This window comes from Mytilus edulis, chromosome 3 (assembly GCF_963676685.1).
Source record: "Mytilus edulis chromosome 3, xbMytEdul2.2, whole genome shotgun sequence".
NCBI lineage: Eukaryota > Metazoa > Mollusca > Bivalvia > Mytilida > Mytilidae > Mytilus > Mytilus edulis.
In genome coordinates this window covers 10,393,771-10,418,706 of record NC_092346.1, presented here as the reverse complement: position 1 = coordinate 10,418,706, position 24,936 = coordinate 10,393,771, and the positions used below count along the sequence as shown (strand labels likewise).

General features: G+C 31.6%; 1 protein-coding gene and 1 long non-coding RNA gene across 2 annotated transcripts in view; one reads left to right on the top strand and one right to left on the bottom strand.

Annotated features, from left to right (window-relative positions):
• The window catches only part of LOC139515791 (dihydroxyacetone phosphate acyltransferase-like), a 54,318-nt gene extending 29,403 nt beyond the window's left edge, over nucleotides 1-24,915 (bottom strand). Inside the window, exons 1-8 of the mRNA XM_071305486.1 lie at nucleotides 24,476-24,915; nucleotides 17,425-17,621; nucleotides 16,518-16,694; nucleotides 6,028-6,157; nucleotides 5,480-5,683; nucleotides 2,851-3,002; nucleotides 1,716-1,846; nucleotides 1,134-1,354 (exon numbers count right to left, since the gene is read on the bottom strand). Coding sequence (XP_071161587.1) covers nucleotides 1,134-1,354; nucleotides 1,716-1,846; nucleotides 2,851-3,002; nucleotides 5,480-5,683; nucleotides 6,028-6,157; nucleotides 16,518-16,694; nucleotides 17,425-17,621; nucleotides 24,476-24,620 — 1,357 coding nt within the window. The 5' untranslated portion in view covers nucleotides 24,621-24,915. The remainder of the gene's footprint in view (nucleotides 1-1,133; nucleotides 1,355-1,715; nucleotides 1,847-2,850; nucleotides 3,003-5,479; nucleotides 5,684-6,027; nucleotides 6,158-16,517; nucleotides 16,695-17,424; nucleotides 17,622-24,475) is intronic.
• LOC139515779 (uncharacterized) lies at nucleotides 21,348-24,004 on the top strand. The gene is made up of 3 exons (XR_011662841.1): nucleotides 21,348-21,881; nucleotides 22,626-22,694; nucleotides 23,457-24,004. It is a non-coding gene; the product is annotated as an uncharacterized lncRNA (long non-coding RNA).
• Nucleotides 24,916-24,936: the final 21 nt, after the last annotated feature.

Below are 24,936 nucleotides of genomic sequence, written 5' to 3'. Positions count from 1 at the left end.
CAACAATCACTTTTCCATTATGGCATCAGATATTTTGTTTTATGACGTCAAAAATTTCACGGGAACCTGTGTGATATCCAGTAATGGCGGACAAATAGCGATAAGGTGTATTAATTGTATGGGGGTGGGAAGGGGGAAGAAGGCACTTTATTAAACTTTGATGGGTGGTAGTAATTTAATAAAGATTGCTTGAATCTTTAATTGAAATATACAATTTAAAATGTATGCATGGTGGGGTCAAATAAAAAGTGCCTTCCTCCCCCTTCCCCCCTTACAATTATTTTTGGAACAGCCCTAACAGCATAAAAGAAGGGGGTAATCTTCAATTATTGGCAATAAGCAGCTCACCAGTATTCTGACCTGAAGTAGATTTTTTTGTTTTATAATACTTACAAATTAGTTTTCAAATAAAATGTAAATGCTTAGTAAGATTTTAGACAATGTGTTTTCCTCATTTATGTTTTCTTGAATTGTTTTCAAAGGCAACTTTTTCATCAAAGATCAATTTTTTACAACATATATTGCTCTGGTGGCAGGACATACTTATATATTTCTGACAAATGTGAAACAAGCAATAACTACATCAGCATGAATATTTCAACATTTAACTGTAATTTGAATCCCCAATGATGCCATGATTTATGACCTTGTAACCATTCTAATAAAGTATCATTGAAGGTCATACAGTGACCTGTAACGTTTCATTACTTTGTTGTTTATTTTCAATCACACCATTTCACCTTTTTTAATATAATTATGTTGTTGTAGTATTTTTAAATACCTCACTATTTAGATACTTTTATTGCTCACACAGATTCAGATATAGACAACTTACTGAACTGTTTTCAAAACTTTAAACAGTTCAAAGGACTAAAGATTAACTGTTCGAAGTTACTAAAGATTGTCTTTCCCAGAAATACATTTCTTTAGCTGCATTCAGCAAAACCTTTAGAATTGTGGTTCAAAAATGCTTTTCAACTTCCTACTTGATTTTGCCGTTTAAATATTACATATCCATCATCGCTAGTGAGTCTTTTGTAGAGTTGATGCACATTTGATGTGAAAAATTATAAGCCTGCTATTTTTTCTGATTTTTTTTTGTGTATGACTAAATGAGGAGTTAAGACACTCACCTGGCCAGTCAATATAAGCTCCCAGGTTAGTGGCCTGTCTTTTTATCCATTCCACTTCCTTCTCAAGCTGTTTGATTTTAATACCATCTTTATTCTGTACAAGGACGGTAGCCATTAATGACCAAGGGGAGATAACCATATGTTCCTGATGGAGTAACAGTACTTTATATCCTAAATTTTGTATTAATTTATTTTCGTCATCTGAAAGGCTAGCAATATACCTGAAAAAATAAAGGCAATAGACATTTGGTGAAAATTTAAGATGAATACACCTAATCACTATTTGTTCCTTTAAAATTTTAACAACACAAACTGTGTGAAATAGTTAGTACCACAATATTTAGTTAATTCCACTTTGCCTGTAGGTCAAAATCAAGCAGTTTGAAACAATGGAAATATAAGTGTTCAATCAGGACCAAGTTATTGGCCACTTTATTATTACACTTCTCACATTGTTTTTTAGTTCATGCATTCACTCATTAATTCAAAAGTTCACAGAAAATTTAATACATATCTCAATTTAAACATTTTTTGTTCTACAAAATTTATTTACACTATAAACACTCTTGTGAATAATTTTACCTGGGTGCTAAACTATGCACACTCCTATCCACTTTTCCATCTGTATATTTCCTAATTGACAGAGGCTCACCAAAATGAACATGTACATTTCCAAAATCTTCAGAAAGTAAATTTCTAGCTTTGAATAAACCCTACAAATATTGAAAACATGGAACTAGTGAAACTTAATTTTGTAAGATAGTGCAAGAGTGCATATTATTGGTTGTTTGCCAGTCTTGTTTGTTTGAAGGAAAAGACATATTTAAATGTTTTACCGGTACTCATTTTTATTAAATCTATTTACAAATTGTTAAAAATCAGTTTAATTAAAAGCTTGACATACTGTGGGTTAATTTTTGTTGATTTTGTGGGAAAAGGTAATTCAAATTTTCAGCACTTTATATAGGCTTGTATGTTGACTTTAACAAAAGCACAAAATCTAATACAATAGTTTTCAAAAGTAGATTTAGCTTTCATATTGAATATTTCTAAAAAAAAATCTGAGATATTTTGAGTGGGCAAGAGTACACTGCCCCCCACAGTTATTTGTATTTATTGTGAATTGACGTACAATTATTTAGGAGATAACTGTATTGTATTTTCAGCTCTGACGGCATCAATTGGGGATTTGATGGTCGCATATAAAGTTTACTGGCGACACATTAGCAGAGACAGTAAACAGGTATTTGCGACCATCAAATCCCCAATTGATGCCGTCGCAGCTTAAAATACAATATTGTTATCTCTATTCTAATGAAACTGACAGAAAACAACATTAAAACATGTAATTAAAATCTGTCATATGCGGTCTGCGCATGCGCGTACGTCCCATAGCATCAATTGTGAATTGATGCCATGTAAAAAAGTGACGTTATCCAATCAAAATGAACTTTACAAATGTTGTTGCACTAGAATTCGTAATTGTAACACAACTGTAATTGTAATTATTTTGAATATATCTTTCTACTTTATTTGTACAGTTATTTCACATACAAATTTCCACCTGACTTGAACAGTTTTTTTTGTGTATATCTCGTTACCCGAAATTGAATTCAAGTTTACATCACTTGACTTTTCTACAATTCTTTTGTATACAATTTTGTATTTTTCTTGTGACTTGGCTTGTACAGTAAGTTTATAAATATCTTGTACTTACAGAAGTAGACTCTTTCGGCTTAGGTACACCTAATATTTCGTAAGAATACAATGTTTCTTCTAAAATCTTGTCATAACTTATACTAATAGGTATAACCATGATATCTGGAATGTGGGCTTTAAAATAAGGTTCTAATGACGCAGATAACATTCCTGAAATAAAAGTTTACAAAATTTGTAAATTCTCTATCTAATGATGACATTGTTGAGATACTTTTTTGCATTCTCTTATACCTCAGAATTACTTTTGCACTTTTTCTCTTCCTAAATTGATTAAAAATATATACATTTGTGGTAGGATAGATACATTTATGACAATTCAATACAGTTTGTTTTGTAGTGCAACACACCACTGACAAAGTATTCAAAATTAATATATAGATATAGGAAGATGTGGTGTGAGTGCCAATGACAGGGCTCACACTACTTCAGAATTATAGGGAGAAGTGACTTCTCTTTTTGAAACTGATAGGGAGAAGTGGTGAGATTTGAAAGAGAAGTGCTCATTCGTGCGGTGTGCTACAATGTTTGGATTTTACTATAGTATAAAGGGTCATATGTAAATAATGTTCTTTTTATATTATTCAATATTCATATCTGAGTATACAAATAAAGTAACATTTCAAATTAAAAGTTATTTAAGTTTAACTAAGGTTTTGAGAAACAACAATCTAAATATTTATATCTAGCACTAAATTTTTTTTTCTTTCTTTAAATGTAAAGAAATTATAATATATCAATTACAATTTAATTAAAATCTATCTTGTGTATGAAATTCAGTGTTTCTCATAAAAAATATAAAAGTTATTAAGCTGGGCCATAATATAATTAATAGTCTCAGAGTTAAGCAACTTTGAAACAATCCATAAAAAATATAGGGAATTATATACACCAATCAATGAGATGTAACCAAAAGTCTCTTAATGCGTGTGGAATACATAATTTTTCCCTTTGGGATCAATATTCTTCTGTCAGCTGTTCCATCTGTGCGTCCGTAGTAATTATTGTAAAAGTACGGATTTCAGTCACAGCTGGTCCGGTTCAGATCCGTAGTTTAGAAATCGGTCAATGGCGGACGAATGCAAGAAAATTTACAAAAATAAACGATGTTTGACAAGTTATTTGGAAAGGAACATGACGTTTTTTAATGCAATAAATGGATTGAATATTTACTGGAGGCAACTTTTCTCACGTTTAAATGAAGTAACAAACTTATTTTGCCACCGAAATTTAGGTTGATGTACGTTTTCGAGTAACAACCACCGGAACTTGTGGAAATGCACGAAGTGATAAAAAGTTGTATTTTTATCAAATAATCTGCTACACACTGCAAAGACAATGCTTCAACCTCTTTTCTTAAGATAATCAATCGTTTAGGTCTAAATTTCTTTAATTATCAATAAAAAATGTCCGATGACGGAAGCGACTGAAAGCAAGTATCGTCAAGAACAGGGCAACTTGTTTTTGCTTTTGGGGGTCGGGGAAAGCGAAGTGACGATCGGGAAAGCGACTTCTTCGCCCAAGTCGCCTGGTAGCGTGAGCCCTGAATGAGACAACTCTCCATCCAAATAACAATTTATAAAAGTAAACCATTATACATTTTTTGTAGGTCAATGTACGGCCTTCAATCACATATATATAGACAATAATAGTGCATTGACTTGACATATCAACGATATAAGGATGAGGCTTAGAACCGGGGAAATGCAAGGCTGTGCCGAGCATTTTCCCCGTTTCGGGCCGAATCCTTATATCATTGATAATTATGTAAAGTCAATGCACTATTATTGTCTTTATACTGCAATCTAAAAAAAAACATTTTCAATTGTTGTTTATTGTGTTAATGTTATTTTATTTAAATATTGGGGAAAATCCCCCTTTAAAAAGGCCTCATATCACACAGACGAAGAAATATAAAACACGATGAAATGTACATCATTACCGCAATCAATGGTGAACGAATTCGTTGCAGACTAAAATATCAACAATAAACATAAAACATAATGATTTATAGGTTGCAAACAAAAAAATATTAAAAAGTGAAATATGTTTTCCCGAAAATTGCAAAAGAAACAAGTCTGAATCGTTAAACGCATCGTTGTTTACATTGAAAACAAGAACAGGTTGAAGAGGTCGTATGAATAATTAAACATAATTTCGACAATTTCTATTTAAATATTCATGAGAAAAAGTGATATCAGGTCAGTGACTGTATATGACATAGAAAAATACGGTCAACGCATTTTGACTGCTCAAATAGAACGAGTGCAGTATAAATATATATACATGATTGATTGTTCAATGAATAAAATATACCTTAAAGATTAGTATATCTTTTATTCTCAAAGATTTAATGGTTCTCTCTTTGATTTACAATTTTCTTCATCAGTCAACCAACTACCAAAAATCTGAACATAGAAACTGAAAGAAGATCAAATTTTGATTACCGGTACCAAAATGTGATTCTTATCTGTTGGGTTGCTGCCAACTTGATATTCACTGCACATCTTTGTTCATACTCACAAAAAATTCAATTAGTTGCTCTTAAAAAAATAGGTGGAAGATACTAAAGAAAAATTTAATCTAAAAAACAAACTGACACATTGGCAAAAAAGTGACATATAGCCTACCAAATTTTGGAGCATATGACTTTGATGTTCTGCTTCTGGTTCCCTCAACATAAAACTCTATAGGATGATCTCCGTTAACCAGCTGAGACTGGACATATTCAGTAAATACTGCCCAGTATAACATGTCATCTCCAAAACTTCTTCGAATATAAAATGCACCACTGTTTCTCAACAACCATCCAAAAAACTTCATACCCATAAAATCTGAAAATAAATATATGCTATTTTGTATAAACTTGTATATTTTTGTTATAGTGAAAATTCGAGAACAACTTTTTCTTGGACATTGAAAAAGACCATTCATTTATATATCCCATGATATAAAATATAATTTAAGTTTATAACAGAAAAATTTTTGCTATCAAAGCATGTGATAATATTTTTTCATGAAAACATACTTGCATTTTTAGGTTTTTTTATACATGTAAGTAAAAAAGTGAGGTATATTTTATCAATTTACATAAAGCTGTTTTATATATTTCCCCAATTTAAATTGTGTTATACTTTTTTCATGTGACAAAATAATTTCCCTTCACAAACATACAAACCCATAGCAGCAGCAATAACAGGCAGTGGAAGATCGTAGGAATAGAACACATATGACATCAAAAGAAAGTCAAAATAACTTCTATGACTAGGCATCAATAACACTGGGTATTCTACTAACATTTCTCTGACCTGAAAGTAAAGAAAAGTAGGACAAAGTCAAATTAAATGTACTTCTATGACTTAACATGTCTCTGACCTAATAATAAAGAAAAGTAGGTCATAGTCAAATAACTTCTATGACTTAACATCTCTCTGACCTAATAATAAAGAAAAGTAGTTCATAGCCAAAAAACTTCTGTGACTTAACATCTCTCTGACCTAATAATAAAGAAAAATAGCCTAGGTCATAGTCAAATAACTTCTATGACTTAACATCTATTTTACCTGATAATAAAGAAAAGTAGGTCATAGTCAAATAACTTCTATGACTTAACATCTATCTGACCTGATAATAAAGAAAAGTAGGTCATAGTCAAAATAACTTCTATGGCTTAACATCTATCTGACCTAATAATAAAGAAAAGTAGGTCATAGCCAAAAAACTTCTGTGACTTAACATCTATCTGATCTAATAATAAAGAAAAGTAGCCTAGGACATAGTCAAATAACTTATATGGCTTAACATCTCTCTGACCTAATAATAAAGAAAAGTAGGTCATAGTCAAATAACTTCTATGACTTAACATCTATCTGACCTGATAATAAAGACAAGTAGGTCATAGTCAAATAACGTCTATAACCTAACATCTCTCTGACCTAATAATAAAGAAAAGTTGGTCATAGTCAAATAACTTCTGTGACTTAACATCTAGCTGACCTAATAATAAAGAAAAGTTGGTCATAGTCAAATAACTTCTATGACTTAACATCTATCTGACCTGATAATAAAGAAAAGTAGATCATAGTTAAATAACTTCTATGACTTAACATCTCTCTGACCTAATAATAAAGAAAAGTAGTTCATAGCCAAAAAACTTCTGTGACTTAACATCTCTAGATCTCTGACCTAATAATAAAGAAAAGTAGGTCATAGTCAAATAACCTCTATGACTTAACATCTCTCTGACCTAATAATAAAGAAAAGTAGGTCATAGTCAAATAACTTCTATGACTTAACATCTCTCTGACCTAATAATAAAGAAAAGTAGATCATAGTCAAATAACTTCTAAGACTTAACATCTTTTTGACCTGATAATCAAGAAAAGTAGGTCATAGTCAAATAAATTCTATGGCTAAACATCTCTCTGATCTAATAATAAAGAAAAGAAGCCCAGGTCATAGTCAAATAACTTATATGGCTTAACATCTCTCTGACCTAATAATAAATAAAAGTTGGTCATAGTCAAATAACTTCTATGACTTAACATCTACCTGACCTGATAATAAAGAAAAGTAGGTCATAGTCAAATAACTTCTATGACTTAACATCTCTCTGACCTAATATCTCTCTTACCTAATAATAAAGAAAAGTAGTTCATAGCCAAAAAACTTCTGTGACTTAACATCTCTCTGACCTAATAATAAAGAAAAATAGCCCAGGTCATAGTCAAACAATCTCTATGACTTAACATCTCTCTGACCTAATAATAAAGAAAACTAGCCTAGGTCATAGTCAAATAACTTCTATGGCTTAACATCTCTCTGACCTAATAATAAAGAAAAGTAGGTCATAGTCAAACAACTTCTATGACTTAACATCTCTCTGACCTAATAATAAAGAAAAGTAGGTCATAGCCAAAAAACTTCTGTGACTTAACATCTATCTGATCTAATAATAAAGAAAAGTAGCCTAGGACATAGTCAAATAACTTATATGGCTTAACATCTCTCTGACCTAATAATAAAGAAAAGTAGGTCATAGTCAAATAACTTCTATGACTTAACATCTATCTGACCTGATAATAAAGACAAGTAGGTCATAGTCAAATAACTTCTATAACCTAACATCTCTCTGACCTAATAATAAAGAAAAGTTGGTCATAGTCAAATAACTTCTGTGACTTAACATCTAGCTGACCTAATAATAAAGAAAAGTTGGTCATAGTCAAATAACTTCTATGACTTAACATCTATCTGACCTGATAATAAAGAAAAGTAGATCATAGTTAAATAACTTCTATGACTTAACATCTCTCTGACCTAATAATAAAGAAAAGTAGTTCATAGCCAAAAAACTTCTGTGACTTAACATCTCTAGATCTCTGACCTAATAATAAAGAAAAGTAGGTCATAGTCAAATAACCTCTATGACTTAACATCTCTCTGACCTAATAATAAAGAAAAGTAGGTCATAGTCAAATAACTTCTATGACTTAACATCTCTCTGACCTAATAATAAAGAAAAGTAGATCATAGTCAAATAACTTCTAAGACTTAACATCTTTTTGACCTGATAATCAAGAAAAGTAGGTCATAGTTAAATAAATTCTATGACTAAACATCTCTCTGATCTAATAATAAAGAAAAGTAGCCCAGGTCATAGTCAAATAACTTATATGGCTTAACATCTCTCTGACCTAATAATAAAGAAAAGTAGTTCATAGCCAAAAAACTTCTGTGACTTAACATCTCTCTGACCTAATAATAAAGAAAAATAGCCTAGGTCATAGTCAAATAACTTCTATGACTTAACATCTATTTGACCTGATAATAAAGAAAAGTAGGTCATAGTCAAATAACTTCTATGACTTAACATCTATCTGACCTGATAATAAAGAAAAGTAGGTCATAGTCAAAATAACTTCTATGGCTTAACATCTATCTGACCTAATAATAAAGAAAAGTAGGTCATAGCCAAAAAACTTCTGTCACTTAACATCTATCTGATCTAATAATAAAGAAAAGTAGCCTAGGACATAGTCAAATAACTTATATGGCTTAACATCTCTCTGACCTAATAATAAAGACAAGTAGTTCATAGCCAAAAAACTTCTGTGACTTAACATCTCTAGATCTCTGACCTAATAATAAAGAAAAGTAGGTCATAGTCAAATAACCTCTATGACTTAACATCTCTCTGACCTAATAATAAAGAAAAGTAGGTCATAGTCAAATAACTTCTATGACTTAACATCTCTCTGACCTAATAATAAAGAAAAGTAGATCATAGTCAAATAACTTCTAAGACTTAACATCTTTTTGACCTGATAATCAAGAAAAGTAGGTCATAGTCAAATAAATTCTATGACTAAACATCTCTCTGATCTAATAATAAAGAAAAGTAGCCCAGGTCATAGTCAAATAACTTATATGGCTTAACATCTCTCTGACCTAATAATAAAGAAAAGTTGGTCATAGTCAAATAACTTCTATGACTTAACATCTACCTGACCTGATAATAAAGAAAAGTAGGTCATAGTCAAATAACTTCTATGACTTAACATCTCTCTGACCTAATATCTCTCTTACCTAATAATAAAGAAAAGTAGTTCATAGCCAAAAAACTTCTGTGACTTAACATCTCTCTGACCTAATAATAAAGAAAAATAGCCCAGGTCATAGTCAAACAATCTCTATGACTTAACATCTCTCTGACCTAATAATAAAGAAAACTAGCCTAGGTCATAGTCAAATAACTTCTATGGCTTAACATCTCTCTGACCTAATAATAAAGAAAAGTAGGTCATAGTCAAACAACTTCTATGACTTAACATCTCTCTGACCTAATAATAAAGAAAAGTAGGTCATAGCCAAAAAACTTCTGTGACTTAACATCTATCTGATCTAATAATAAAGAAAAGTAGCCTAGGACATAGTCAAATAACTTATATGGCTTAACATCTCTCTGACCTAATAATAAAGAAAAGTAGGTCATAGTCAAATAACTTCTATGACTTAACATCTATCTGACCTGATAATAAAGACAAGTAGGTCATAGTCAAATAACTTCTATAACCTAACATCTCTCTGACCTAATAATAAAGAAAAGTTGGTCATAGTCAAATAACTTCTGTGACTTAACATCTAGCTGACCTAATAATAAAGAAAAGTTGGTCATAGTCAAATAACTTCTATGACTTAACATCTATCTGACCTGATAATAAAGAAAAGTAGATCATATTAAATAACTTCTATGACTTAACATCTCTCTGACCTAATAATAAAGAAAAGTAGTTCATAGCCAAAAAACTTCTGTGACTTAACATCTCTAGATCTCTGACCTAATAATAAAGAAAAGTAGGTCATAGTCAAATAACCTCTATGACTTAACATTTCTCTGACCTAATAATAAAGAAAAGTAGGTCATAGTCAAATAACTTCTATGACTTAACATCTCTCTGACCTAATAATAAAGAAAAGTAGATCATAGTCAAATAACTTCTAAGACTTAACATCTTTTTGACCTGATAATCAAGAAAAGTAGGTCATAGTCAAATAAATTCTATGACTAAACATCTCTCTGATCTAATAATAAAGAAAAGTAGCCCAGGTCATAGTCAAATAACTTATATGGCTTAACATCTCTCTGACCTAATAATAAAGAAAAGTTGGTCATAGTCAAATAACTTCTATGACTTAACATCTACCTGACCTGATAATAAAGAAAAGTAGGTCATAGTCAAATAACTTCTATGACTTAACATCTCTCTGACCTAATATCTCTCTTACCTAATAATAAAGAAAAGTAGTTCATAGCCAAAAAACTTCTGTGACTTAACATCTCTCTGACCTAATAATAAAGAAAAATAGCCCAGGTCATAGTCAAACAATCTCTATGACTTAACATCTCTCTGACCTAATAATAAAGAAAACTAGCCTAGGTCATAGTCAAATAACTTCTATGGCTTAACATCTATCTGACCTAATAATAAAGAAAAGTAGGTCATAGTCAAACAACTTCTATGACTTAACAACTCTCTGACCTAATAATAAAGAAAAGTAGGTCATAGTCAAACAACCTCTATGACTTAACATCTCTCTGACCTAATAATAAAGAAAAGTAGGTCATAGTCAAATAACTTCTATGGCTTAACATCTATCTGACCTGATAATAAAGAAAAGTAGGTCATAGTCAAATAACTTCTATGACTTAACATCTCTCTGACCTAATAATAAAAAAAAGTAGGTCATAGTCAAATAAATTCTATGACTCAACATCTCTCTGATCTAATAATAAAGAAAAGTAGCCTAGGTCATAGTCAAATAACTTATATGGCTTAACATCTCTCTGACCTAATAATAAAGAAAAGTAGGTCATAGTCAAACAACCTCTATGACTTAACATCTATCTGACCTAATAATAAAGAAAAGTAGGTCATAGTCAAACAACCTCTATGACTTAACATCTACCTGACCTGATAATAAAGAAAAGTAGGTCATAGTCAAATAACTTCTATGACTTAACATCTCTCTGACCTAATATCTCTCTGACCTAATAATAAAGAAAAGTTGGTCATAGTCAAATAACTTCTGTGACTTAACATCTAGCTGACCTAATAATAAAGAAAAGTTGGTCATAGTCAAATAACTTCTATGACTTAACATTTATCTGACCTGATAATAAAGAAAAGTAGATCATAGTTAAATAACTTCTATGACTTAACATCTCTCTGACCTAATAATAAAGAAAAGTAGTTCATAGCCAAAAAACTTCTGTGACATAACATCTCTAGATCTCTGACCTAATAATAAAGAAAAGTAGGTCATAGTCAAATAACCTCTATGACTTAACATCTCTCTGACCTAATAATAAAGAAAAGTAGGTCATAGTCAAATAACTTCTATGACTTAACATCTCTCTGACCTAATAATAAAGAAAAGTAGATCATAGTCAAATAACTTCTAAGACTTAACATCTTTTTGACCTGATAATAAAGAAAAGTAGGTCATAGTCAAATAAATTCTATGACTAAACATCTCTCTGATCTAATAATAAAGAAAAGTAGCCTAGGTCACAGTCAAATAACTTCTATAACCTAACATCTCTCCGACCTAATAATAAAGAAAAGTAGGTCATAGTCAAATAACTTCTATGACTTAACATCTCTCTGATCTAATAATAAAGAAAAGTTGGTCATAGTCAAATAACTTCTATGACTTAACATCTATCTGACCTGATAATAAAGAAAAGTAGGTCATAGTCAAATAACTTCTATGACTTAACATCTCTCTGACCTAATAATAAAGAAAAGTAGGTCATAGTCAAAATAACTTCATTGGCTTAACATCTATCTGACTTAATAATAAAGAAAAGTAGGTCATAGTCAAATAACTTATATGGCTTAACATCTCTCTGACCTAATAATAAAGAAAAGTAGGTCATAGTCAAATAACTTATATGGCTTAACATCTCTCTGACCTAATAATAAAGAAAAGTAGGTCATAGTCAAATAACTTATATGGCTTAACATCTCTCTGACCTAATAATAAAGAAAAGTAGGTCATAGTCAAATAACTTATATGGCTTAACATCTCTCTGATCTAATAATAAAGAAAAGTAGGTCATAGTCAAAATAACTTCATTGGCTTAACATCTATCTGACTTAATAATAAAGAAAAGTTGGTCATAGTCAAATAACTTATATGGCTTAACATCTCTCTGACCTAATTATAAAGAAAAGTTGGTCATAGTCAAATAACTTCTATGACTTAACATCTATCTGACCTGATAATAAAGAAAAGTAGGTCATAGTCAAATAACTTCTATGACTTAACATCTCTCTGACCTAATAATAAAGAAAAGTAGTCTAGGTCATAGTCAAATAACTTATATGGCTTAACATCTCTCTGACCTAATAATAAAGAAAAGTAGGTCATAGTCAAATAACTTCTGTGACTTAACATCTAGCTGACCTAATAATAAAGAAAAGTAGGTCATAGTCAAAATAACTTCATTGGCTTAACATCTATCTGACTTAATAATAAAGAAAAGTAGGTCATAGTCAAATAACTTCTATGGCTTGACATCTCTCTGACCTAATAATAAAGAAAAGTAGGTCATAGTCAAAATAACTTCTATGACTAAGCATCAGTAACACTGGGTATTCTACTGACATCTCTCTGACCTGATAATAAAGAAAAGTAGGTCATCATGTCAGGGTTGGCAAAAACCCGGGTTTTATGAGTATTGCCCAGCCCAGTGGGAAATACTGGGAAAACCCGGGTTTTACTGGGTTTTAGTGGGTAATACTGGGCAATACTGGGTAATATAAAATATTTGTCTGAATTTTAATGAGGATTCAGTGATAAACACAAATGCAATACATTTAATAAGATATTTATACCCTATTTTGTTTGTTTTAGCATTTGTCTAGATTGGCAAACTGTCAATAGAAAGCAAATAAATCATTTTTTTTCAAATGAATATAGCTCCTGTTAAGAATTAACAATAACATGTATTAAAGAAACATCACATTTAAAAAATGTATATGTACTGTCACTAATTAATAAGTAATTATTCAGATTAGAACACAGATTTGTTTGTGTAACAATAATCAGTCCTTTCAATTTTATAAGTGTTAATGGCATGACCCTGTAGGGTGTTTATTTAGCAATATGAATGTATAACAATTAAAATGAACAATTCACTTAAACAATTAATGCAATAAAATGCATTTTTCAAAGTTTGGATTATTGAAACAGTACTTGGTATTAAAAGGTATCTTTAAATGTGCAAATCTTGTATTCTGCCTACATATAAAATTAATAGAGAAGAGAATGAAATTGAATTTTCTAGAAATGACTGTCAATGGTTATCTGTATAAAAAGTATAAATTTAGCTGTTATACTATGAAACTGTAACAAATCTTTACTATTTTGTGTTAAAATAAGCTTAAACCAGATGCTCCGCAGGGCGTAGCTTTATACGACCGCAGAGGTTGAACCCTGAATGGTTAGGGCAAGTATGGACACAACATTCAAGCTGGATTCAGCTCTAAATTTGGATTGTGATTAAATAGTTGACACAGCATAGGTTTCTGACACAGAATGAATGTGTTCTAATGAACTTAAAATTTTTGTTTCTCTTAGAGCAATTCACTATGCTGTGAATATTAATCCTCTCAAAAAAATGTTTGAAGAAATTTTCTTTTTTATTTATGAAATTTCAAATGAGAAAAATTGAACCCAATTTTTTTAATCACATCCCCCTTTCCCTTATTCCAAAACTAATCTCAATTAAAATTTCTAATGGAGTTTGCAACAATAACTACTCATTTAAATACATCATAAAATATTAAGATGTAAAAAAACTGCTTGTTATCACTGAATGGTAAAGATTATTTTAATTTATCAGTTGGTAGTAAAAAGTGAATATACATTGTATATTGTATATAACAAAGATTTAAGTTGATTCTGGACAAAGAAAGATAACTCCAATTAAAAAAAAATCTTGCTATTGCACAATATTTTGCAATTAGATATTTCTTGCTTACTATTCTGGACAAAGAAAGATAACTCTAATTAAAAAAAAATTTGATATTTCACAATATTGTGCAATTAGATATTTCTTGCCATTGCGCAATACTGTGCAATTGAAAAGACTTGCTATTGCACAATACTTAATATAATAATTTTAGATCCTGATTTGGACCAACTTGAAAACTGGGCCCATAATAAAAAATCTAAGTACATTTTTGGATTCAGCATATCAAAGAACTTCAAGATTTCAATTTTTGTTAAAATCAGACTAAGTTTAATTTTGGACCCTTTGGACTTTAGTGTAGACCAATTTGAAAACAGGACCAAAAATGAAGAATCTACATACACAGTTAGATTTGGTATATCAAAGAACCCCATTTATTCAATTTTTGATGAAATCAAACAAAGTTTAATTTTGGACCCCGATTTGGACCAACTTGAAAACTGGGCCAATAATCAAGAATCTAAGTACATTTTTAGATTCAGCATATCAAAGAACCTAACTGATTCATTTTTTGTCAAAATCAAACTAAGTTTAATTTTGGACCCTTTGGACCATAATGTAGACCAATTTGAAAACGGGACCAAAAGTTAAGAATCTACATACACAGTCATGACAGTTAGATTCAGCATATCAAAGAACCCCAATTATTCAATTTTGATGAAATCAAACAAAAGTTTAATTTTGGACCCTTTGGGCCCCTTATTATGTTGGGACCAAAAGTCCCAAAATCAAACCCAACCTTTCTTTTATGGTCATAAACCTTGTGTTTAAATTTCATAGATTTCTATTTACTTATACTAACGTTATGGTGCGAAAACCAAGAAAAATGCTTATTTGGGTCCCTTTTTGGCCCCTAATTCCTAAACTGTTGGGACCTAAACTCCCAAAATCAATACCAACCTTCCTTTTGTAGTCATTAACATTGTGTTTAAATTTCATTGATTTCTATTTACTTAAACTAATGTTATTGTGCGAAAACCAAGAATAATGCTTATTTGGGCCCTTTTTTGGCCCCTAATTCCTAAACTGTTGAGACCAAAACTCCCAAAATCAATCCCAACCGTTCTTTTGTGGTCATAAACCTTGTGTCAAAATTTCATAGATTTCTATTAACTTAAACTAAAGTTATAGTGCGAAAACCAAGAAAATGCTTATTTGGGCCCTTTTTGGCCCCTAATTCCTAAAATGTTGGGACCAAAACTCCCAAAATCAATACCAACCTTTCTTTTGTGGTCATAAACCTTGTGTTAAAATTTCATAGATTTCCATTCACTTTTACTAAAGTTAGAGTGCGAAAACTAAAAGTATTCGGACGCCGGACGACGACGACGACGCCAACGTGATAGCAATATACGACGAAAATTTTTTCAAAATTTGCGGTCGTATAAAAATCATATTGCCCAGTAATGCCCACTATTACCCATTTCTGGGAGTATTGCCCAGCCCGGGAAAACCCGGGAAAACCCGGGTTTTCCCGCCCGGGAATTCCCGGGTGGGTAATACTTTGCCAACCCTGCATCATGTACTAACATCTCTCTGACCTGATAATACAGTAAAGTAGGTCAAAAGCAAAATAATTACCGACCAGGCATCAGTAACACTGGGTATTCTTTCACAGCTCCTTCTCAAAAATATGAATAAATCATTTTTATTTTACCTACAAATAATAAGACTATTTTGATAGTAACGTCACTTCATTTTTTCTATTTTTTAATAGCCTTTGATTTTTTAAAGATTCCAACATATGGCCCTCAGAAGTTTTCAACTACATTTTGTATTTTTTCATTTTTAGAATTACAACCTATCCTTTCTGAGTTTCAATGTACCTGATATCAACCCATTCTTGTTTATGCTATTCTGATTGTTTTCAAGCATGTTTTTGGGAATGACAAAATTGGTATATTCTAATGGAATTCGTTTGTAACGACAATTTTCATTGGACATTGACAAATATTTTAAAGGGTCAAATCCCACATTCTACCTGTCTGCTACATGTTGCTAGGCAAACTCAATTTGTGTTTTACAAAGGATTAAAATACAATACAGTTATCACCTTATTTTACTTTCAAATCACATACAACATGTTCAAAGTAATACATTTTGTGATCAAGAAACAAGTTTTTTACCTTTTGAATTCCTTCTGTATTAACATATACTCTTTTAAACAGTGATTTTAAAACTTTGACCATAAACATTGCAAATCCTCGAATGGCTCCCATGCTTAGATTGTGGGACATTTCCTGCATAACTTCTTCTGCTTGCTTCCATACCTCTTCAATTGGTAATCCACTTTCTGAACAAACCTGGAATAAAAAATTATTGACCCACCATAACATTAAATTGTAGAAGTTAAGACATCATAGCCAAATATAACAAGAATGTGTCAATAGTACACTGATGCCCCACTTGCACTATAGTTTTCTATGTTCAGTGGACCGTGTAATTGGGGTAAAAACTCTATTTCAACAGAAGAAAGATAATATCATAGGAACATGTGTACTGAATATAAGTTTCAAGTTGGTTGGACTTAAACTTCATCAAAAACTACCTTGACCATTAACTTTAACCTGAACAAACGAACGCACAGACTGAAAAACATAAATGCCCCTAAGCATATAACATGTATAAGTGGGGCAAAAAAAGACGGAGCAAACAGATATCAGTTCATAAACTATATAATATCTGGTTTTTATGTTGGTTTGGCCTAAGAAATTCAGTTACATCTTCACAGGTTCATTCATGTTAGTGATGTACAGCCTTTTGCCTTGAAATTGCATTTTAATAAACAGTGAAATGCTTATAAAGGGTAAATTTTGCACTTTAATGGCTACCCAGCATGTGTCAGTTCTGTTGGACTCCAATCTTATGATCTTAATTTACTTACCAGCTGAATGTTGATGGAACTCTCTAGATAAGCACACTGAAATTCCACCCAAATAAAAACAGATTGCCACGATATACAAAGTACTGAATTTTGCGTACCGTAACAGTAACACAAACACTTCATTCAATTACACTAAAACAGACACATACCTTTTCAACAGCATATTTAACACGTTCACTGTGCATAACATGTTTTCTGATCTCATCAGGAGTTCTTGGTTTGTTGTACTTATATTTTGGTTCTTCTCTCGTCCTAAATGACCAAACAACATCGCTTGAATGTCTTCTGTCCTCCAAAATATCTTCATAAATGTCTTTCTGTCTAGCAGACACTAGCCTTGGATTATCTGTAAATGAAGACAATTTAACACTCAATAGAAAAAATTGGTCTATCTCAATATACATAATACTATTAGTATATGTCAAGAGATGGACTATCTCGAATTGAGGTATAATCTATTGATTAATGGTTATTCCTGACCTTTTTAAATTGCCATGTTTAATCTGTCCCGTTCTTACCATATTTTGTGCATAAGTTTCTTGGAGTCTTTAAAGATACTGCATATTAACAACACTATCTTGGATTCCAGGCCATAATAATATAGCCAGGAACAAATAGCAGACCAGTTTGGGAAACAGGCTGCAAAGAAGGCCTCATTACAATGTCAGATGTAAGAAGTGCAATCAAGTAAACTCATCATAGATACCAGGATTAAAATTTTATATTTACATCAGACGCGCGTTTCGTCTACAAAAGACTCATCAGTGACGCTCGAATCAAAAAATGTTTAATTAAAAGGCCAAATAGAGTTCATACATATTTTGTCATAGTTGAAGAGCATTGAGGACCAACAATTCCTAAAAGTTTTGCCAAATACAGCTAAGGTAATCTATTCCTGAGGTAGAAAAGCTTTAGTTTTCTCAAAAATTCAAAGTTTTGTTAACAGTTAATTTATAAATACAACACATGTATAAACATATCAATGATAACTCAAGTCAACACAAGATGTCTACAATACTGAAATGGCTAAGAAGAGTGCCAATCTAGTTAAGTACCTATTGTTGGGAGGGTTGTTTAACTTGTCCCACCTAACCTCAAATAGGAAGAATATTGTAGAAACCGTTATTTTTAACCGTTAAAAAATTTGTGTCGTCTGCATCCGAAGACACGTTTGGTGTCTGGACAATAACTTTAGTTTAAGTGAATGGATCTGTATGAAATTTAATAAAAAGGTTCAATACCTCAAAAGGAAGGTTGGGATTGAATTTGGGGATGATGGTCCCTACCGTTTTGGAATTAGGGGCCCAAAACAAGCATTTTTCTACTTTCATGATATCAACTTGTGTATAAGCATTTCAATTGCTCTGAAATTGTACCATACTGTTTAATACCACAGGTAGAAGGTTTGGATTGATTTTGGGGGTTATGGTTCCAAATGTGTAGGAATTTTGGGCCAAAATAAGCTTTTTTTTTAAATAGTTTTCAGTCAATAACTTGTGTTTAAGTGTATAAATCTCTCTGAAATTATACCACAAGTTTCCATACTACAAAGGATGGTTATGCGTAAGGGGAGGGGGTGTTATGGTTCGAAACATCAAGCAATTAGGGGGGGGGGAAGGGGAAAAACAAGGGCTTTTCTGGTTAAAGGACAATTTAGAAAAGCAGTGAAGGGGAGGTAATCCAATTAAAATTTAAAGAACACTGTTATAAAAAATGTTTGATTACTTGATAACCTCCCTTACACTGCTTGAAAATTATGTATTAAGAAATGATATTGTCTTGAGATGTGTATTTTTAGAAGGTACTGTTTATTAATATTAAATTTAACCATGACTGTATGTCATTTTATATATTAATATTTTAATAAGGAAACAGGGGAGGTGAAAAAAATGTGGGAGGGGGGGGGGGGGGTCGGGGGTGAATTTTTCTCATTTCAGACTCCAGAAATTAAAAATAATTTTTCTACAAATATTTTTTTTTAGGGGATTAATATTCAACAGCATAGTGTATTTCTAAATAGCAAAAAAAAAATATTTAAGTTCATTAGACCACATTCATTCTGTGTCAGAAACCTATGATGTGTAAACAGTAAACTACTTAATCACAATCAAAATTCAGAGCTGTATCAAGCTTGAATGTTGTGTTCATACTTGCCCAGGGTTCGACCACTGCGGTCGGTTAAAGCTGCGCCCTGAGAAGCATCTGGTTTGTACATAAATTAGGTTGTTGGTTTTCTCGTTTGAATTGTGTTACGTTTGTCATTTCGGGGCCTTTTATAGCTGACTATGCGGTATGGGCTTTGCTCATTGTTGAAGGCTGTATGGTGACCTATAGTCGATAATTTCTGTGTCATATGTTCTCTTGTGGAGAGTTGTCTCATTGGCAATCATACCACATCTTCTTTTTTATAATTATTGAGATGGAAGCCATCTCTGTGGGCCCTCTGTGAATAATGTGTGCTAAAAAAAATGTATCTTTACAATAGGACATGGGGTTCACTCCGAGGTTGTCAACTGAAACCAAAGTTGTTGACCTAGGAATTTGTACATGTACATTATAACATACACTCTGGTGTTGGTTAATATACTTGTCAAGTATAAACTTTGAAATCCTGGTACCTACATTATGACATACTCTCTGGTGTAGGTTAATATACTTTGAAATCATAACCATTCTCAAGATAAAGTGGACACAACCATAGGACATAGGGTTGTCAACTGAAACCAAAGATTTTGACCTTGACCTTTGACCTAGGAAGTTGTAAAAATATTATGGCACAGCCTCTGGTGTTGGTTAATATACATATCATAATCAAGTACATGTATAAAGTATGAAATAATACTTTAGAAAAATCAATAAAGAAAAAAAAAAAAAAAATCGGGAAATTTTTCATTTTACTAATGAACTCAAAATCATTCAAATTTTTTTTGTCGCTTTTTTTAAATCCCGCATTTGCTGAGAAATCAGCCCGCAGAAATCTACTTCCTTCTTCCGATCTTGTTTGTCATGACACTTTGAGTGGAATATATATTTTTAGCAGTCCAGTAAAATATAGGAAGGAACACGATAACAATTTCATTTCTAATTATTTTTTTATATAAAAAAACGTTACCTGATGATAGCGTTTCTTTGTTTACATTGAATGTGACGTCATAACTAAAATAACGTCACAACTAAAATCCCTAACAACAGAACCAAAATTGGAAGCGTTATGGTATTTCGTTTCTTTTTTAACAGATTTAGAACTTAAAATATGTAATAAAAAAAAAATAATTATACAGACTTCGTCCCCTTTCACAGGTAATGCCTGCCTCATATTAACAGTTGCCTAGATATAGAGCCGACATAATTTGTTACTGGCGGACAGACAGAAAGATCACTTACGGACAAGGCCCTGATTAAAATCTCCCATAAACAGGCAAATAAATGTTAACTTATCCAAGTTATCATTTTAAATTACATACATCCCTAATTTGACGTGCATTTGTATTTCAATATGAACATTGGACCAAAAAATTGACAAGATGTCTTTCACACTGGTCTAACTTGTTTATATGGGGACGAAGTCCCCTATTACGGTAGAAAAATCAATAAGAAAAAAAAAAAAAAAAATCGGGAAAATTTCCCCAATTTTTCATTCTACTAATGAACTCAAAATCGTTAACTTTTTTTTCAGATCTAGTTCCTGTTCCGGTTTTCCCCGCATTTGCGCAGAAATCTGTCTTGTTTGCATGAGACTTTGAAAAGAAAATTATATGTATCAGTCTAGTAAAATATAAGATTGGAACTCAATACAATTTCATTTTTAATAATTGTTTGATTTGAAAAAAACGTTACCTGATGGAAGCGTTTTTTTTGTTTACATTGAATATGACGTCATAACTTAAACAACGTCACAGATAAATTCCTAACCACAGAACTGAAATCGGGAACGTTACGGTATTTCTGTTTCCTTTATTAACATGTTTGAGGTAAAAAAAAAATAATACATACAGACTTCGTCCCCATTCACAGGTTATGATATCGGATATGTTCCTTACGTCGTAACTACAATCCCCTTCCCTTTCATGCATATGGGTCAGGATCCCTAATAGACCTTGAGATGAGGAACTCAGATGACGTAATTAAAAAAAAATATTAGTCCGCCATACAATTGTGGATGCTGTGATTTAAAAAATGGACATAAATGAACAATAAGAACTGTTTTATAGAGCTGATGTGATGAGAAAAGAAAGATGTAGATTTGACCTGAAATAAATTATTAGAAAGGACAATTTTTTTATTGAATTTTATGATCAGAATTTTGGGATTATTTCATGAGGAGAGTGACATTTTTCACCATCTTCCGGGGTCCATCAATTTGCGAAAAAAGTAATCTCACTTGCCACCCCGAAAATTTAACCAGACATGTATAAATGTATCAGCTTCGATATGAGCCATCATACATGTTCAAGTAAACGATATGGACTGAGCAACGGAGAAAAACGTTACCATTACGGCCTATGGAGAATTAATTGTAAATGTATACCCAAATTAGAAGCTTAATTCCAGAAGTTTTCAGGCTGATTTATGGATGATTTCACCTTGTACACCACCGAAAATGATGGTTAGTAGTTTTTTATTTATACCTAGTTATTATAAATGGTTTAAGATAAATATTATTGATAAAGATCAGCAAAAACTCAATGAAATTTTCGCTTTTAAAATGCATTACTGGCACGGGGCTGAACACTTTTTTTAGGCACAATCATAACTTTGTTTACTTCCGAGATATCCGAAAGGAATTTTTTTACTATATTGAAAAAGGCAAGAAATAACTTTTAAATATTATTAAATTGTAAGTAAACATGACACAATATAGTCTTTGTTATGTAATTATCACTTCGGTCTACAGGAATACCTGATAATCATGGGAGATAACACACTTCATACGAGTAAAGTGAGATACATCATCGCATGTGCTTTTATCCAATGATTTGACCCCTGGTCAGTAGATATATGCAAAAAAACAGAAAACACATGTACATGTTTTAAGAAAATCATGAATTATTATTTTTAATGCACTTGAGCAAAACAAAAGATATTGTCATTTCTCAGTGAAAAAGGGGGAGGGTCAAACCTTTTTGAAAACAATATTTCTACACCGATTCAACTATTAAGCTAGTTAGCTACTACCCATTGCTTCTAATATAAAAGGTTTAAATGAAGGTTACTAAGCCACAAGGGAGAAGCATTTGTCTTTCTTTGTAATTAAACTTTCAAGAAATAGATTTTTCTCTCTCAATAATACTTATGTATTTAAATCAAATGATAACACAGCCTGAGTAATTTTTTTTTTGTCTTATTTCAGTTCCAGACATATCATTACTTTTTAACCTGAGATGGCAAACTAGAGGTTTTAAAAAGTCCTGAATAACTGGTAAGCATTTTGTTTTGTTAGGCAAGCTCTAAATTGTTTATTTATGGTATTTATGCAATTGAAATTACAGTCGGTATGTTAAAAATATGCAAATATGAAAACTGTTGCTATGGTCTTGATATTGAATGGAAAGGCTTAGTTACAGATCGTTTCGACTCAATATTTCGAGTTAAATCTTGCGGCAACTGTTTCTCACGTAACACCGCAAACTATATTTAGCACTATTTTGATCTGTCGTTATTTAATGACGCCATAATACATGTGATGTCACAATGTTTCCTTTAAAACCTAATGTGGATTTCTCACTGATAAAAGGTTTTCACTGAAATACATGTTAAAAACATTTTTTCTCAAATAGAATTATGTGAAAGGACAAGTTTTGAAAATTTGCACTATATTGCACTCTAATTATATGATAAGGATGACTTTCCCAGTAGTTTAGAGTGCTTTCCACAGTTTTAAATACCAGATTTCCACTAGTAAGAATAATTATTTTGGTGTTGGTTTTTTTATAAAATCTTCATTTTTGCATAATTTCTCTGCCAAAATGCACTTTAAGACACAAGAAAATTTTATAGAATGCTTTAACAGGGTCTGTGTATTGTAATTAAAGGTTATAATCAGAAGTTTTGTCCTTGTTTTGACTAGTGAATGTATTCTGGAAGAAATTAATTATACATACACATTGTATTCAAAATAAATGAATATAGCGACGAAAGTATCATTGCCTTATAGTGCTAAAACAACTTTATTTTTTTTCAGAAATGGACAAAAATACACAGATTTATTCAGAATGTTATACCGATGAAGATCACATAAAAATATTTGGAAAAATCAGAAGTATTGATTTCAATATGGGTCAGGATCCCTAATAGACCTTGAGATGAGGAACTCAGATGACGTAATTAAAAAAAAATATTAGTCCGCCATACAATTGTGGATGCTGTGATTTAAAAAATGGACATAAATGAACAATAAGAACTGTTTTATAGAGCTGATGTGATGAGAAAAGAAAGATGTAGATTTGACCTGAAATAAATTATTAGAAAGGACAATTTTTTTATTGAATTTTATGATCAGAATTTTGGGATTATTTCATGAGGAGAGTGACATTTTTCACCATCTTCCGGGGTCCATCAATTTGCGAAAAAAGTAATCTCACTTGCCACCCCGAAAATTTAACCAGACATGTATAAATGTATAAGCTTCGATATGAGCCATCATACATGTTCAAGTAAACGATATGGACTGAGCAACGGAGGAAAACGTTACCATTACGGCCTATGGAGAATTAATTGTAAATGTATACCCATATGACCTACCGAATTAGACTATTTACCGGATTTGTAATCACTTAAGCAACACGACGGGTGCCACATGTGGAGCAGGATCTGCTTACCCTTCCGGAGCACCTGAGATCACCCCTAGTTTTTGGTGGGGTTCGTGTTGTTTATTCTTTAGTTTTCTATGTTGTGTGGTGTGTACTATTGTTTTTCTGTTTGTCTTTTTTATTTTTAGCCATGGCGTTGTCAGTTTGTTTTAGATTTATGAGTTTGACTGTCCCTTTGGTATCTTTCGTCCCTCTTTTATGCCTGCCTCATATTAACACTGTTCTTGGTTGTCTTTTTATTTGTCTGAGCATTCGTGATTTGACTTGTGATACAAGTACTACATCACTCATCAGTACATCATCAACATGTAACTTGTAGGATGTAACTTATAAACAGATAGAAATATGGTGAATGTAAACAATGGAAAAGTACAAAATTTTCTTTTGATACCTTGTTTAATCCACGAATTCCTTGACTGGTCTGACATATTTGACTTGAGGTTAGTTAATGGTCTTGCACCCTTCAGTACGAATTCCAAAGTTCTGCAAATGTTGTTGGTGTTTTTTCTGGTTCTCTGTAAATAAACTTTCAGCATATCTCTAGGACAAATAGTAAACCGGAATACAGTTTTACCGGTGGCGTGATCGATCAGGGTTAATATTTTACTTATTTCTGTAATCGAAATGCTTAACTTTAAAACACTATCAATACTAGGATTACGAATAAGCGATTTACGACTTTATAAAATAAATTTATTATAAACTATTTACTGGAAATACTATGTTTGTCATTAAATTATGTTTTAAACACAATTCTAGCATGAAAATAATATTAATCAAAAGTTTGAACTTGATTAAAATGGTACCGAGTGATGTCGTAAAATGAAATTCGTCTGCACCTGAGAACAGTTG